Source organism: Leucoraja erinacea, unplaced genomic scaffold (assembly GCF_028641065.1).
Source record: "Leucoraja erinacea ecotype New England unplaced genomic scaffold, Leri_hhj_1 Leri_799S, whole genome shotgun sequence".
Lineage (NCBI taxonomy): Eukaryota > Metazoa > Chordata > Chondrichthyes > Rajiformes > Rajidae > Leucoraja > Leucoraja erinaceus.
The window spans coordinates 1-18236 of NW_026576728.1; the positions used below are offsets into that span (position 1 = coordinate 1).

General features: G+C 47.2%; 1 protein-coding gene across 1 annotated transcript; it reads left to right on the plus strand.

Annotated features, from left to right (window-relative positions):
- The first annotated feature begins 1457 nt into the window (after positions 1–1457).
- Positions 1458–15365, plus strand: LOC129694786 (phospholipase A and acyltransferase 5-like). Its single transcript, XM_055631546.1, has 6 exons — positions 1458–1682; positions 7213–7315; positions 7444–7709; positions 13107–13209; positions 13338–13603; positions 14392–15365. The coding sequence occupies exons 1-6, from the start codon at positions 1668–1670 to the stop codon at positions 14617–14619; spliced, it is 981 nt and encodes a 326-aa protein (XP_055487521.1). The 5' UTR covers positions 1458–1667; the 3' UTR covers positions 14620–15365.
- The last annotated feature ends 2871 nt before the right edge of the window (positions 15366–18236 follow it).

Here is an 18236-nt window from a genome sequence, read left to right on the forward strand (position 1 = left end):
AAGTAACATTAGCAAATTTGCAGATGATAAAAGCTGGGTGGCAGTGTGAACTGAGGAGGATGCTATGAGAATGGAGGGTGACGGACAGGTTGGGGGAGTGGGCAGATACAGTTTAATGTGGATAAACGTGATGTTATCCACTTTGGTAGCAAAAATAGGAAGAAAGATTATTATCAAAATGGTGTCAAGTTGGGAAAAGGGGAAAACACAACGAGATCTGGGGGTCCTTGTTTATCAGTCAATTAAAGTAAGTATGCAGGTACAGCAGGCAGTGAAGAAAGTGAATGGCATGTTGGCCTTTATATCAAAAGGAGTTGAGTATAGGAGCAAAGAGGTCCTTCTGCAATTGTACAGGGCTCTAGTGAGACCACACCTGGAGTATTATGTACAGTTTTGGTCCCCTAATTGAGGAAGGACATTCTTGCTATTGAGGGAGTGCAGTGTAGGTTCACCAGGTTAATTCCCGGGATGGGGGGACTGTCATTTGCTGAGAGAATGGAGCAGCTGGGCTTGTACACTCTGGAGTTTAGAAGGATGAGGGGAGATCTTATTGAAACATATAAGATTATTAAGGGTTTGGAAACACGCTAGAGGCAGGAAACATGTTCCCGACGTTGGAGAGTCCAGAACCAGGGGCCACAGTTTAAGAATAAGGGGTAAGCCTTTTGAACTGAGACGAGGAAACACTATTTCTCCCAGAGAGTTGTGAGTCTGTGGAATTCTCTGCCTCAGAGGATGGTAGAGACTGGTCCTCTGGCGTTCCGGCAGCTGTGGCGTTCCGAAGGCAGCATCGGAGATGTGGCGTTCCAGAGGCAGTGGCAAGATTTTTGCCTCCATCACAGTGAGGAGGTTTTGGTGAACTCACTGTGGTGGATGTTAAATTTGTGTTTATTGGGTGTTTTTGTCATTTTTATTATATGTATGACTGCAGGCAACAAAATTCCGTTCAGACCGAAAGGCCTGAATGACAATAAAGGCTACTTTACTTTACTTTCAAGAAAGAGTTAGATCGGGCTCTTAAAGATAGCGGAATCAGTGGATATGGGGAGAAGGCAGGAACGGGGTACTGATTGGGGATGATCAACCATGATCAGGAGTCACTATGGTGGATGTTCAATGTTAAAATGTGTTTTGATTGTTCCGTTTGCAAGATGGCTGACGGAAGGGAGAGTGAACGCTGGCACGATTAGCTGCCGCTGCTCTCTCTCTGAATTGGGGATTGTTGATGTCCTTACTATTTATTTTATATTTTTTGTTTTGTTTCATTCTGCTTACATGTTTTGTAATCTGCTTACTAAATTTTCTAAGGTGTCCTTGAGAGTCCTTGAAAGGCGCCCATAAGTATAAAGTATTATTATTATTATTATGATCACATTGAATGGCGGAGCTGGCTTGAAGGGCCGAATGGCCTACGCCTTGCACCTATTGTCTATTTCCTATTGTCTAACTCACATTTTTAATTCCTGCATTCCACAAGATCATATTTCTAATCACTGAACTGTTGGAACCGCCCAGGAAGTTTGCGACTATAATTGAAAGCGCATCTTCGGTTTGAGCTGAGAGCTGAGGAACAGAAGCTGAGAATTCAGACGAAAGACAAATAGTTTCCACATTTTGATCTGCAGGTGTGTTAAACATCAGAGGAAGTTCAAATTCACCAAGTCAACATGGGCAATCAACAGGTAAATTTATTTGAATACTTTTATTCTCAGTTCTGGTCACTGGGCAGGTGCTGGTTATCGATGCTCAGACATATTGTCTCCATCAGTCATAAAGTGTCTGAGCTCAACAACCTACACCCAGAGCCGTGGGAGACTGTGGTCTGCTGACAGTGGGCCGTACACGATGTGTGTTGGGGGGATTTTCCTGAACTTTCCCTCGTTCATATGTGGTGTTCAGAGCTTCCACCGATGCCATGGTGGAGCTGATGCCGGCTGTGATCAGGCACCGACACACAGCCCAAAGAAGGACGCGTTGTGGCATTTGGCAGGCCTCCTCAGTCATGGACGTAGGGTGATGTGGGGAGCGTGAAGTCAGAGGGTAAAGCGGGCTCTGGTTTTAACGCGCTGTTGTGTGGGGGGGGGGGGGGTGGGCATGCGGCGTCACACACACACTAACTACCCCCCTTGATATATTAATATTATTCATTTGGTCCTTTTACCCCATAACCGCCCTATCCACTGACACATAGCCCCCAACTCGCAGGCATGTCTTGAGGGGGAGGAGGAGTAGAGAGTGAGGGCAGAGATAGAGGGGGGGCAGAGACAGCGAGTGAGAGGGGCAGAGACAGAGAGGGGCAGAGAAAGAGAGAAAGGGGGGTGGAGGAGAGGAGGTGGAGGAGAGGGAGGATGGGTGGCGGAGAGGAGGGGGGGGAGAGAGTGAAGGGGAGGAGAGAGACATAGGAGGAGAGAGGAGGGAGAGAGAGAGGAGGAGAAAGAGGGAGAGAGAGAAGGAGAGGGAGAGAGAGGGAGAGAAAGAGGGAGAGAGAGGAGAGGGGGAGAAAGAGGGAGAGAGAGAGGAGGGGAGAGAGAGAGAGAGAGAGAGAGAGAGAGAGAGAGGAGGGGAGAGACAGTGGGAGAGAGGGAGAGAGAGGAGAGAGAGAGAGGTGGGGAGAGAGAGAGTAAATAGAGAGAAGAGAGGAGAGAGAGAGGGAGGGGGGGGAAGAGAGAGAGAGGGAGAGAGAGGAGGGGGAGGGAGAGAGGGGAGGAGAGAGAGAGGGGGGAGGGAGAGAGAGGGGGGGGGGAGAGAGAGGGGAGAGGGGGAGGGGAGGGGAGAGGAGAGAGAGGGAGGGGGGAGAGAGAGAGAGGAGGGGGAGATAGAGAGGGAGAGGAGGAGGAGAGAGAGAGAGAGGAGGTGAGAGAATGAGAGGAGGGGAGCTGGGCAGCAGCGTCCCCACCATGCGCCAGGCCTGAGCGAGGCCCGGGGCGATCTGAGGACTATCAAAAGCTTTTCCACCGTGCTTCCCCGCGCCCGTGCTGCGATAACAACCGCCGCAACCATGTTGTAGAACTTCAAGGAGCCCATGGAGCACACAGCACGTGTATAGCGGCTTCAATCCAGAGCCCTGGGGTGGGGGGAGAGGGCGGCTGGGCCACGTAAATCGCAGCTCGTGGAAAACAGTGCCCAGCAGGGTGCGCGGTGAAAACTCTGCGCAGCTTGCCGTGAGGAGCAGAAGCATTGTGACGTCATCCAGCTCGCTTCAGCTCGTTAGATTTTAAAATGATCTCAGATTGGTGAACAATTTTAGTAAAAAAACCCGGGAAATAATAAATCAAATTTTCAGATGAGGCGATTTTTGAGATCATGAAGTAAATCCCTTCTGGAATATGTAATAATTTCACCATTAGCGCGTCGGGTTTTCGAGGAGATGTGAATCAAAGAAAAAGAGAGAAGGGGAGGGAGAGGGAGGGGGGGGGGGGGGAGGGAGAGAGAGAGAGGGGGAGAGAGAGGGAGAGAGGGGGGAGAGGGAGGGAGAGAGAGAGAGAGGGGTGGGGCGGCAGCTCGCGGGGGCCCGAGCTGAGGACGGTGAAAAGCAGCGGGGACCAGCCGATCGTGGCTTCCGTTAAGGGAAGCGCACCCACCAGCGAGACAGTGCCGGGCCGGGGGGGAGACAGACGATCGGGCCTCCCCGGAGAGGAAGTCGCCCCTGTAACGGGTAGAGAGGAGGTGAGAAGAGGAGGATCCAGGCGAGTGAGTGGGCTGCGAAATGCGGAGAGAGACAGAAGCGGCCTCTGACTCTCTGGAAACCCACAGCTGGAATGAGCGGGCGGGCGGGCGGGCGGGGGCTTCACGAGCTGCACGGGCAGCACGGAGAAGTTTCAGCGCGTGAGGCGTCGCTGACCCCGAGATCTGTAGAACAAAGATCCTATAGCGGAGCTGAACAGAAGAATCTTTGTTCTGCAGAACTTTCTCTATCTTTCTGCGCCTTTTGAAGAACGGGGGGCGGGGGGTGGCTTGGCGAACATACCTCGTGGAAAACTGCGCATGCGCGTTGACAGCAACTGCATTAATCCGCGGCAGCGGGGGGCGGGGCCAGGAGGCAGGTGTGCCTCGATTGGTGGGCATGTGGGCATTGTGACGTTAGCAGCAGGGAAGCGGCGATTATTTTAAAAAATGAGTTTTGTTTATTCAAAATCTGGGGAAATAATTGACTGAATTTAGAGAGGAGTGGATTTTTGAAATCATCAGTTAAACCCCTACTGAAATATGTAAACATCTCTGCGTTTTTGCGTCTGTTTTCGCGGAGTAACGAATCAAATGCAAAATAAATGACATACACCCACCCACAGAGTTTTAAAAATAGATAGATAGATAGATAGATAGATAGATAGATAGATAGATAGATAGATAGATAGATAGATAGATAGATAGATAGATAGATAGATAGATAGCAGCAAAACAGGCAATTTAGCCCAACTGCAGCTCTTTGGGAACCTCCTTCTGCATATCAGCCTTCCGTTTCTGTTAAATATGAGAGATGTCAGTGCTTTCTCTCGACCTGCTCAACGGGAAATTCAACAGCTTTCTCAGAAACGCCAATTTATAATGCGCCATAACTTACCTGGGTTTCTTTCACTTTCATATTTATCTGGCTCCTTGAAAAGATCACCATCGCCTTCCTCAGGCACACCCTATGGGAGTAAGTTCCTCTTTACTCTACTCTCTGACTGTAAACACTTGAACTCCATTTTCCCTTTGTTTAACACTTTCCCTGTCGTTAACTTTGGATAAATATTAAATAAATGGAAACCTTCTGGTCTGAGCCATCGTTTGCATTGTTGTCAGGGGGTCTTCAGATGGTCAGAGAAGCATACATGGAAAAGTAACGGGCGATTTTTAAAAAAGAATGAGACAAAAAATCTAGTTTCAGCTTTCTCAATGAAACGCAGGAACAATTAGGCAGTTGGAAATGATTAACAACTGAATGTGGGAAAAGTTGGGGTTTGACATCCACAAACACTGAATTCACACCGGAGTTTATTTGATCGCTGCTTATTGTGTGGGAGAGAGTAGACACACTGCCCAGCACCACACGACTGAACCACAATGCTGCAAGGATTATAAGAACATCCATTTCTAACAAAGGTGAATGCACTAATTCATTGCCCAAAGCCAGGGTCAAACACCAATCTAAAATTAAATAAAACATATTTACAGTTTATTCCTCATCTTGCTTTTGTTGCCAGATAACCGGGCATCCTTGACTCTTTTAACTACATCTCAGTTTCTGTTTCCTAAGCCTTCTATTTTCTCATATTTAAGCCATCTCTCATCATCTGTTCCCTCATGAAAACTGTTGCAGGCACTCTGTGAATCCTGTGTGGATTCATCTGATCCCATTTTACCTTTCCCCATTTCACTACCCTCAGCCCCAAATCACCACAGATCAGTACGTTCTCTGGCAAGATGCTGAGATTTGTTGATCAGCAGACAGATGCAGTGATTCTTCAACCAGGACAAGTGAAGATCAACGGACAAAATTAAATAAATGTGAAATATTGACCTTTAGCTCAAGAGGGCTGGATCACAAATAGGAATTATCTTACAGTATTGGCAGATTTATCTAAATTAGTTCCACCTTCTTGGGTACACTGCTGCACAGATTCACCAGGTAAATATTAAGATGAAGATTAATATCAGAACGAAGTATGAAGAGCTGGTCATAGACTGTCCCAAGCAGGGCTGGAAGGCAAGGTGTATGCCCATAGCGGTTGGCTGCAGAGGTTTTGCAAGGCAATCGCTCTACAAAGCCTTGAGTGCACTGGGCATCAACGGAGTGGTGAGGAGAAAGGCCATCAAGAACACCACAGAGGCAACAGAGAAGGCCTCGAGATGGCTCTGGATCAGGAGAGAATGTCCATGGGGAGGAGCGAATGCCACCTTAACACAAGTCGTGGTCTGATCAACCACGGCTGGGTCGCCTGGGCGAAGGTGTCTGATGTTGAAAGACCCGAAGCACCCAATGACCCCAGGTTACATCACTGATGATAATAATAATAATAAATTTAATTTATATAGCGCTTTTCTAAGACTCAAAGTCGCTTTACAATAGTAACAGACAATAGCAGACGGAGAAGCGGCGAACAAAGAGCGCCAGCGTCCTCTCCGTGCAGCACATAAAGAAAGAATACAGACATAACAGTAATAAAGAAATTTAAACATAGAAACATCCCCCCACAAAGTCCAGTCCCCATCCCATGTCCATGGGCCTATTGAGGCCTCCACAGTTGCCTCCACGGAGGCCCGATGTTCCAGGCCGTTCTCGCCGGGTGGTGTTGCTCCGGCGTCGGGAGAATCCTCTCAGCGGCATGGGAACCCTGGAACGGCCGCTTCCGTACTGGAGGCCGCGGCTTCCGAAGCCAACAAGGCCGCGCCGGATGGAGCTCCACAACTGGCGATCTCATCCAGAGATCCCAGGCTCCCGATGTAAAGTCAGCGCCGCCGCCCGCAGCTGGTCGCTCCTCAGACCCACAGATCCGCAATGCTTTTTTATCGCCGGTCCCAGCATACCGGAGTTCCAGTGCGGCGACCCGGGCAAGGCATTGCCCGCTCCGCGATAGCGCTCCAGTGCTGTGCCGCCGCTGAAGCCGTGTTACTGGGCGGTCCCCGACAGGAAACGCCGCTCCAGGCCCACTGGTAGGCCGCGAGGACGGGTCGAAACTGCAGCCCGGAGAAAAGCTGCCTCTCCGACCAGGTAGGGACCCTGAAAGATATTTTCCCCCCTCCCCCCCCCCCCACATAAAAAAGTTTAGACCTCCAGAACAAAACACTTTAACTAACTAACTAACTAAAAAAAAAAAAAAGATGAAGATAAGGACAGCTACTGGCTGGGCAAGTACAAAGTGCACAAGTACAAAGTGCACAGATTTGATTTGCACTCCTGCAGGTACAAATGATTCATGAAATATTATTTTGTTGTTGGGTTTGTTGTATTGAACCCTAACCATCAGAATCCAAATCACTACAAACGTCAGGTATTATCACAACGTTTAGCAGGTACTATCGCAACATTTCAGAAACATTTGGACAAGTACGTGGATAGAACAGGTTTAGAGAGATATGGGCCAAAGGCAGGCAGGTGGGACATGTTAGTCAGTGTGGGCAGGTTGGGCCGAAGGGCCTGTTTTCACACTGTATGATTCGATGAAAATATAACCCAAATTGTTTAACATCTGGTGTTGGTTTATAATGTGATCTCTATCTTATTTCCAGTTTAAACCAAAACCTGGAGATTTGATTGAAATACCTCGAAAGCGTTGGTATAAACACTGGGCCCTCTACATGGGAGATGGAGACGTCGTGCATTTAACTTCAGGTAAAAGCTGTTCACTTTTATTCTCCTATTTAACAAGTTTTGCATTGTAGACTTCTCTGCCCATGTGTAATTCAACCCATACCAGGGATACTATCAGATGATAAAAGACCATTTAATATCTATTCTAGATGGTGCAAGTGGAGATACGAGTACTCGATTCTCTAGGTCGGAAGGGATTGGTGTGATTAAGAGGGAGCCTCTCGCTGACGTAGCTGGCAATAATTCCTGGAAAGTCAACAATAGATTCGACAAAATATGGAAACCATTACCCGTTGACAAGATAATAAAAAAGGCTAATGAAATGATTGGATGCAGAGTGCGTTACAATGTACTAAGTGCAAACTGTGAACACTTTGTTAATTCACTTCGGTATGGTATAGATATATCATTTCAGGTAAGTACAGTATATAACGTGGACATAAAGTCATTGTTCTTTGACGGGCCTGAGATTAATTTGGGGACTGGTCCTCCAGCGAATTATTGTCCCTTCAAATGCATGGGACATGATGGTACAAGAATGTTAAATGTATCCAACGCCTCTACGTTATACGCCTCTACTTCCTTAGAAGTTTGGCATGTCCCCTACAACTCTCACCAACTTCTATAAATGCACCATAGAAAGTATTTTACCAGGATTCATCACATCTTGGTTTAGGAACAGCTCCATCCAAGACCGCAAGAAATTACAGTAAATTGTGGATGCACCCCAGACCATCAGACAAACCAACCTCCCTTCTATTGACTCATACCTCATGCTGCCTCGGCAAGGCCACCAGCATAATCACAGACGTGTCGCACCCTGGCAACTCCCTCTTCTCCCCTCTCCCATTAGGCAAGAGGTATAGAAGTGTGAAAATACACATCTCCAGATTCTGTCTGAAGAAGGGTTTTGACCCGAAACTTGCCTATTTCCTTCGCTCAATAGATGCTGCCTCACCCGCTGAGTTTCTCCAGCATTTTTATCAATCTACAGATTCAGGGCCAGTTTCTACCCAGTTTGAATACTTTTAATCTCAGCTTTGGTCACTGAGCAGATGCTGGTTATCGATGCTCATGTCTCCATCAGTCAGAAAATGTCTGAGCTCAACAACCTACACCCAGAGCCGTGGGAGACTGTGGTCTGCTGACAGTGGGCCGTACACGATGTGTGTTGGGGGGATTTTCCTGAACTTTCCCTCGTTCATATGTGGTCTTCAGAGCTTCCACCGATGCCATGGTGGAGCTGATGCCGGCTGTGATCAGGCACCGACACACAGCCCAAAGAAGGACGCGTTGTGGCATTTGGCAGTCATCCTCAGTCCTGGACGTAGGGTGATGTGGGGAGCGTGAAGTCAGAGGGTAAAGCGGGCTCTGGTTTTAAAGAACATTTATAGCAGCAAAAGACAATTTGGCCCAACTGCAGGATTTGATGCTCTTTGGGAACCTCCTTCTGCATATCAACCTTTTGTTTCCAGCAAATATGAGAGATGTCCTGAGAGTCTCTCTCGAGCTGCTTAATGGGAAATTCAAAAGCTTTCTCAGAAACGCCAATTTATAATGTGCTATAACTTATCTGGGTTGCTTTCACTTTCATATTTATCTGGCTCCTTGAAAAGATCTCCATCGCCTTCCTCAGGCACAGCCTATGGGAGTAAGTTCCTCTTTACTCTACTCTCTGACTCTAAACACTTGAACTCCATTTTCCCTTTGTTTCAAGTCAAGTCAAGCCAAGTCAAGTTTATTTGTCACATACACATACGAGATGTGCAGTGAAATGAAAGTGGCAATGCTCGCGGACTTTTGTGCAAAAGACAAACAACAAAACAACCAAACAAATTATAAACACAATCATAACACACATATTATTTTACATAATAAATAATGGAAGGAAAAACGTTCAGTATAGTTAGTCCCTGGTGAGATAGGCGTTTACAGTCTGAATTGCCTCTGGGAAGAAACTCCTTCTCAACCTCTCCGTTCTCACCGCATGGCAACGGAGGCGTTTGCCTGATCGTAGCAGCTGGAACAGTCCGTTGCAGGGGTCTCCCATGATTTTATTTGCTCTGGAGTTGCACCTCCTGATGTATAGTTCCTGCAGGGGGGCGAGTGAAGTTCCCATAGTGCGTTCGGCCGAACGCACTACTCTCTGCAGAGCCTTCTTGTCCTTGGCAGAGCAATTCCCAAACCAGATAGTAATATTTCCGGACAAGATGCTTTCCACCGCGGCTGCGTAGAAGCACTGGAGGATCCTCGGAGACACTCTGAATTTCCTCAATTGCCTGAGGTGGTAAAGGCGCTGCCTTGCCTTACTCACGAGTGCTGAGGCGTGTGATGCCCATGTCATATCCTCGGAGATGTGGACTCCCAGATATTTAAAACAGTTCACCCTATCCACAGGATCCCCATTTATCCTCAATGGAGTGTACGTCTTCGGATGTTGTGCCCTCCTAAAGTCCATGATCAGCTCCTTCGTTTTTTTGATGTTCAAGAGGAGGCTGTTATCCTGGCACCAGAGTGCTAGATCAGCCACCTCCTCCCGGTAGGCCTTCTCGTCGTTGTCTGAGATCAGGCCCACCACCACAGTGTCATCAGCAAACTTAATTATTGAGTTGGAGCTGAACCTAGCCACACAGTCATGTGTGTACAGGGAGTACAATAGCGGGCTGAGGACGCAACCCTGGGGCGATCCTGTGCTCAGGGTGAGGGACTTCGATGTATTCCCTCCCATCTTGACTACCTGGGGTCTGGCGGTGAGAAAGTCCAGGACCCAGGCACACAGGGAGGTGTTGAGCCCCAATTCCATTAGCTTCCCAGCCAGTCTGGTGAGGACTATCGTGTTGAAGGCTGAACTGTAGTCTATGAACAGCATCCTCACGTAGCCTCCCTTCTGGCTGTCCAGATGGGAGAGAGCGGTGTGCAAGACCTGGGAGACCGCATCGTCCGTGGATCTGTTCGGACGGTATGCGAACTGCAACGGGTCCATGTTCCGAGGGAGGAAGGCGCAGATGTGATTCTTCACCAGCCTCTCAAAGCATTTCATGACTACCGAGGTAAGGGCCACCAGACGGTAGTCATTCAGACAGGCTGGGGAGGCATTTTTTGGTACCGGTACAATGATGGATTTTTTGAAGCAGACAGGGACCACGGACTTGTCCAGGGAGAGGTTGAATAATGTAGTGAGCACTGGAGCTAGCTGCGTAGTACAGGACTTGAGTACTCTTTAACACTTTCCCTGTCGTTAACTGGGTAAATATTAAATAAATGGAAACCTTCTGGTCTGAGCCATCGTTTGCATTGTTGTCAGGGGGTCTTCAGATGGTCAGAGAAGCAGACATTAAGAAGTAACGGGCGATTTAAAAAAAAGAATGAGACAAAAAATCTAGTTTCAGCTTTCTCAATGAAACGCAGGAACAATTAAGCGGTTGGAAATGATTAACAACTGAATATGGGAAAAGTTGGGGTTTGACATCCACAAACACTGAATTCACACCGGAGTTTATTTGATCGCTGCTTATTGTGTGGGAGAGAGTAGACACACTGCCCAGCACCACACGACTGAACCACAATGGTGCAAGGATTATAAGAATATCCATTTCTAACAAAGGTGTCTGCACTAATTCATTGCCCAAAGCCAGGATCAAACACAAATCTAAAATTAAATAAAACATATTTACAGTTTATTCCTCATCTTGCTTTTGTTGCCAGATAACCGGGCATCCTTGACTCTTTTAACTCCATCTCAGTTTCTGTTTCCTAAGCCTTCTATTTTCTCTTATTTAAGCCATCTCTCATCATCTGTTCCTCATGAAAACTGTTGCAGGCACTCTGTGAACCCTGTGTGGATTCATCTGATCCCATTTTACCTTTCCCCATTTCACTACCCTCAGCCCCAAATCACCACAGATCAGTACGTTCTCTGGCAAGATGCTGAGATTTGTTGATCAGCAGACAGATGCAGTGATTCTTCTACCAGGACAAGTGAAGATCAACGGACAAAATTAAATAAATGTGAAATATTGACCTTTAGCTCAAGGGCTGGATCACAAATAGGAATTATCTTACAGTATTGGCAGATTTATCTAAATTAGTTCCACCTTCTTGGGTACACTGCTGCACAGATTCACCAGGTAAATATTAAGACGAAGATTAATATCAGGACGAAGTATGAAGAGCTGGTCATAGACTGTCCCAAGCAGGGCTGGAAGGCAAGGTGTATGCCCATCGTGGTTGGCTGCAGAGGTTTTGCAGGGCAATCGCTCTACAAAGCCTTGAGTGCACTGGGCATCAACGGAGTGGCGAGGGGAAAGGCCATCAAGAACATCACAGAGGCAGAAGAGAAGGCCTCGAGATGGCACTGGATCAGGAGAGAATGTCCATGGGGAGGAGCGAATGCCACCTTAACACAAGTCGTGGACTGATCAACCACGGCTGGGTCGCCTGGGTGAGGGTGTCTGATGTTGAAAGACCCAAAGCACCCAATGACCCTAGGTTACATCACTGATGATAATAATAATAATAAATTTAATTTATATAGCGCTTTTCTAAGACTCAAAGTCGCTTTACAATAGTAACAGACAATAGCAGACGGAGAAGCGGCGAACAAAGAGTGCCAGCGTCCTCTCCGTGCAGCACATAAAGAAAGAATACAGACATAACAGTAATAAAGAAATTTAAACATAGAAACATCCCCCCACAAAGTCCAGTCCCCATCCCATGTCCATGGGCCTATTGAGGCCTCCACAGTTGCCTCCACGGAGGCCCGATGTTCCAGGCCGTTCTCGCCGGGTGGTGTTGCTCCGGCGTCGGGAGAATCCTCTCAGCGGCATGGGAACCCTGGAACGGCCGCTTCCGTACTGGAGGCCGCGGCTTCCGAAGCCAACAAGGCCGCGCCGGATGGATCTCCACAACTGGCGATCTCATCCAGAGATCCCAGGCTCCCGATGTAAAGTCAGCGCCGCCGCCCGCAGCTGGTCGCTCCTCAGACCCACAGATCCGCAATGCTTTTTTATCGCCGGTCCCAGCATACCGGAGTTCCAGTGCGGCGACCCGGGCAAGGCATCGCCCGCTCCGCGATAGCGCTCCAGCGCTGTGCCGCCGCCGAAGCCGTGTTACTGGGCGGTCTCCGACAGGAAACGCCGCTCCAGGCCCGCTGTTAGGCCGCAAGGACGGGTCGAAACTGCAGCCCGGAGAAAAGCTGCCTCTCCGACCAGGTAGGGACCCTGAAAGATAGTTTCCCCCTTCCCCCCCCCCCCACATAAAAAAGTTTAGACCTCCAGAACAAAACACTTTAACTAACTAAAAATAAAATAAAAAGATGAAGATAAGGACAGCTGCTGGCTGGGCAGCCATGCACAGGACAGTGCCCCCAACCGTTATGAATCTTCTTCTGATGATGTGTTCAGGAGCATCAATAGATGTATTTTTTAGCAAAAGGCTAAAAAATAATCACAAGTACAAAGTGCACAGATTTGATTTGCACTCCTGCAGGTACAAATGATTCATGAAATATTATTATGTTGTTGGGTTTGTTGTATTGAACCCTAACCATCAGAATCCAAATCACTACAAACATCAGGTATTATCACAACGTTTAGCAGGTACTATCGCAACATTTCAGAAACATTTGGACAAGTACATGGATAGGACAGGTTTAGAGAGATATGGGCCAAAGGCAGGCAGGTGGGACATGTTAGTCAGTGTGGCAGGTTGGGCCGAAGGGCCTGTTTTCACACTGTATGATTCGATGAAAATATAACCCAAATTGTTTAACATCTGGTGTTGGTTTATAATGTGATCTCTATCTTATTTCCAGTTTAAACCAAAACCTGGAGATTTGATTGAAATACCTCGAAAGGGTGGGTATAAACACTGGGCCCTCTACATGGGAGATGGAGACGTCGTGCATTTAACTTCAGGTAAAAGCTGTTCACTTTTATTCTCCTATTTAACATGTTTTGCATTGTAGACTTCTCTGCCCATGTGTAATTCAACCCATACCAGGGATACTATCAGATGATAAAAGACCATTTAATATCTATTCTAGATGGTGCAAGTCGAGATACGAGTACTCGATTCTCTAGGTCGGAAGAGATTGGTGTGATTAAGAGGGAGCCTCTCGCTGACGTAGCTGGCAATGATTCCTGGGAAGTCAACAATGGATCAGATGGAATGTGGAAACCATTACCCGTTGACAAGATAATAAAAAAGGCTAAAGAAATGATTGGATGCAGAGTGCGTTACAATGTACTAAGTGCAAACTGTGAACACTTTGTTAATTCACTTCGGTATGATAAAGGTGTATCATTTCAGGTAAGTACAGTATATAACGTGGACATAAAGTCATTGTTCTTTGACGGGCCTGAGATTACTTTGGGGACTGGTCCTCCAGCGAATTATTGTCCCTCCAAATGCATGGGACATGATGGTACAAGAATGTTATATGTACGCCTCTACGCTATACGCCTCTACTTCCTTAGAAGTTTGGCATGTCCCCTACAACTCTCACCAACTTCTACAGATGCACCATAGAAAGTATTTTATCAGGATGCATCACATCTTGGTTTAGGAACAGCTCCATCCAAGACCGCAAGAAATTACAGTAAATTGTGGATGCACCCCAGACCATCAGACAAACCAACCTCCCTTCTATTGACTCATACCTCATGCTGCCTCGGCAAGGCCATCAGCATAATCACAGACTAGTCCAGTAGGATTCTGCTGGTTTTATCTTGTACTAAACGTTATTCCCTTATTGTGTATCTATACACTGTGAATGGCTCGATTGTAATCATGTATTGTCTTTCTGCTGACTGGATAGCACGCAACAAAAAGCTTTTCAATGTACCTCAGTACACGTGACAATAAACTAAACTAATGTTAACTGGCTGGCTTATGTATATTTGGCAGTGAGATCCAACTGGGTTGAGGATTGGGGTAATGTTTAGACTAAAATAGTAATGCTTTGAAGGGAAGGGGTGGCAAAGGCAAAAGTGGCAGTCACCAGAGGTCATGTCATCGATGACATCACTTAGAATCACTTGGAACATTTCTACTGTAGAATCCATTGCTATACTTGAAAATATCTTTTTTTTTCACAGGTTATTGCAGGAATCGTCATAATTGGTGTAACGGCCATCTTCAGTCCTGTTGCTGCTGTTGCTGCACTTGGTGCCGCCTGCCTTTTCAAGGTTTGTTCTTGTGTGAGCTCATCAGTGAAAAGCGCATCAGTGAAAAGCACATCAGTGAAAAGCACATCAGTGAAAAGCACATCAGTGAAAAGCGCATCAGTGAAAAGCACATCAGTGAAAAGCACAAAACAAACCTAGAGTGTGCTGAGTTGTTATTAAAGCATTAATCAACCCCATTGATTGAGTCGATGCACCACCAGCATTGCTGCCTCGCCAACAGTCTGTCTGTCCTTTCTACTGTTTTTATTAATTTGTGTGTCAAAAGAATGTTTTAGAGTTTCTCGGTTTGTTTGATGTGGGGGGGGGATGGGGAGAATTGGGGGAAACTTTTTTTCAATCTCTTACCTCGACAGAGATGCGATTTTTCACGTAATCGTATCTCTGTCGCCTCTGCGGCCTAACATCGAGGAGTTGGCGGTCTTTCCTGGAGAACGGCCGCGGGCGCTGAGCGGACTTCAACATCGCGGAGCTGCGATCCTTTTCCATGGATCGACTGTGGAGAGCTCCAACCGCGGGGCCTGTGGACTTTAACATTGTGAAGCCAGCGGTCTCTGGTAAGAAGAGGCCGACTCGGGAGCTCCATGTCACGGAGAGAGTTTCAAACGTCCCGACGCGGGAGTTCCAATCATCCCGACGCGAGGGCCTCGGAGAGTCAGTAGCGGTGACTGCGGAGGGTTCAACAGCCCCGACCGCGTTGAACAAAGAGGAAGATAATTGAACTTTATTACCTTCCATCACAGTGGAATCTGCTGTGGTGCATGTTTATGTTACATTTTATTTTATGTGGCAGGGTGCCTTGTTGCTTTTCACTTCGTATGGCTGTATGGGAACTCAAATTTCACTGTACCTTAATTGGTTCATGTGACAATAAATTAATCTTGAAATCTTGTATCTTTCTTCAGGTCCACAAAGGGTTTATGATCTGCTATGATGCAGGAGGACTGATTTCAAAGCCAATCCACTTCACACCAAGCCTAACTTGTTATGGTGCCATACAAGCAGGATGAAGCATGCTATCTATGCCACCTAATTAATTTAACAGCTCCATAGAAGGCCGCAAGATATTGTGGACGCAGCCCAGACCATCACACAAGCAACCTCCCCTCCATTGACTCCGTTTATACCTCGCGTTGCCTTGGCAAGTCCAGCAGCATAATCAAGGATGTGTCGCACCCTGTCCACTCCCCCTTCTCCCCTGTCCCATCAGGCAAAAGCTATAGAAGTGTGAAAACACACATACTTCTAGATTCAAGAACAGTTTCTTCACCTCAAAGATACCTTCTCCTACTTATCCTTGGACCACGATCCCACAGATGAACACAAGGCCTTAATCTCAAACACCATTACTGATTTCATCACTTCTAGCTATCTGCCATCCACAGCCTCCAACCTTATCGTTTCCCAGCCCGTTTTTATTTTCTTCCCAAATCCACAAACACAACTGCCCTGGCAAACCCATTGTTTCTGCTTGCTCCTCCCCCCTGGTCCAATCTCTCCCGATCTATGTCCAAGATACCTCACATGCCCTTCGTCTCTTTAATAACTTCCGCTTTCAGAGCCCCCACTCCCTTACTAGTGACGTTCGGTCACTCTAAACCTCCATCCCCCACCAGGAAGGCCTTAAAAGCCCTGTGTTTCTTCCTCGACCACAGACCCATCCAATTTCCCTCTACTAACACTCTACTCCGCCTAGCGGAGCTGGTCCTCACCCTCAACAACATCTCCCTTGTCTACTCCCACTTCCTGTCTACTCCCAAGTCCAAGGCGTAGTTATGGGCACCCATGTGGGCCCCAGCTACGCCTGCCTCTTTGTATGACAGTCCTTTCAGGTGATGCAGAGGTTCACCTGCACCTCCTCCAACCTCATCTGCTGTATTCATTGTTCAGAGGAAACCCATGCGGTCTCAGGAAGAACCTGCAAGCTCCACACAGACATCATGCGAGGTCTTGGTTCTTGGTTTCTTGGTTTCTTGGTCCTCCAAAATATTCCAAATGGAATTTAAACTGGAGGTGGTGAAGGGAGGGCTTAAGCCAGAAAGGGTTATTGGGAAGAAAGAGCAAGAAGGGTTATTGGGAAGAAATTTAGTTGCATCTGGTTGGGTAACTATAGTTGGGTGGAGATTATTCCATGCTTTAATTGTGCGGGGGAAGAACGAATTGCTGTACACATCTGTCTTTGTAGCTGGGATCACAAATTGGATCGAATGCCCTCGTCTGCTCCTAATTGGTTTGGGTTTGGTGTAGGTCTTGTAATCTATGTCGAGCTGACCATTTAACATTTTGTAAAAACAGGTCCAACGGTGAGCTTCACGTGTGTGTGTCTTGGAGAGGGTTCCACCCCAGAGAATTCAGAAGTTTGGTGACACTCGCTTCTCTCCCATAGGTGTTAGTAACAAATCGAGCTGCCTGTCTGTCTTTGGGCACGTTCGATGGAAGACATGTTTTTATTTGTGTATGGGTCCCATGCTGCAACTGCGTGGTCCAAGTGAGGTCTCACGAGGGTGAAGTATAGCTTCTCCTTGACAGAAGTTGAACAATGATGAAAGTTGCTCCTCAGAAAGTTTAGGACACCTGGAGCTACGGCACTGTGTGTTTCTAACAACTGCACCACTGTGTCTCTCCCCAAAGAGTCTTGTAGAGTCATACAGCATGGAAACATACCCGAATCAGAGTCCAGCACGGATTCTGACCTCACCACCATCGAAGAGATGTACAGCAGTCGTTGCCTCAAAAAGGCAGCCAGCATCATCAGAGACCCACACCACCCTGACCACGCTCTCCTTTCACCCCTGCCATAGGGATGGTGGTACAGGAGTCCGAAAACTGTAACGTGCAGGTTCAGGAACAAGCATCAGGCTATTAAACACAACGTCCAAATAAGCTCTGAATTACATACTTGGGGGCATTGCTTTTATCTTTTTACAGTCTCCGTGTCTGTGTCTGTGTGTGCGTCTGTCTGTCTGTCTGTCTGCATGTCTGTGTCTGTGTCTGTGCTTGTCTGTGTCTGTGTGTATTTGTCTGTATGTGTGTGTGTGTGTGTATTTGTCTGTCTGTGTGTGTGTCTATCTGACCGTGTGTGTCTGTCTGTGTGTGTGTGTGTGTGTGTGTGTGTGTGTGTGTGTGTGTGTGTGTGTGTGTGTGTGTGTGTGTGTGTGTGTGTGTGTGTGTGTGTGTGTGTGTGTGTGTGTGTGTGTGTGTGTGTGTCTGTCTGTGTGTGTGTGTGTGTGTCTGTGTATGTGCGTGTGTCAGTCTGTGTGTGTGTGTGTGTGTGTCTGTCTGCATGTGTGTGTGTGTGTGTGTGTGGATCTGTCTGCATGTGTGTGTGTGTCTGTCTGCATGTGTGTGTGTGTCTGTCAGACTCTACACACACATATATGTACAGGACAAGTGCAGGCAGGTGGGTCTAGTGTAGCTGGGACTTGTTGGCTGGTGTGGGCAAGTTGGGCCTGTTCCCACACTGTATCTCTCTATGACTATCATTTATTATATTGTTTACAGACTACTATAGTTTACATATTCTGTTGTGCTGATGCAATGAAGTGTTGAAGCTGCCAGAGGAAGTGGTTGAGGCAGATACTATAACAGCATCTAAAAGACAAAAAAAGACACAAATGCTAGAGTATGTTAGCTGGTCAGGCAGCATCTATGGAGGACATGGCTAGGCAATATTATGGCTTGGGTTCCTTCTTTGGACTAATCAATTTGAAGAAAGGTCCTGTCCTGAAATGTCACCAATCCATGTTCTCCAGAGATGC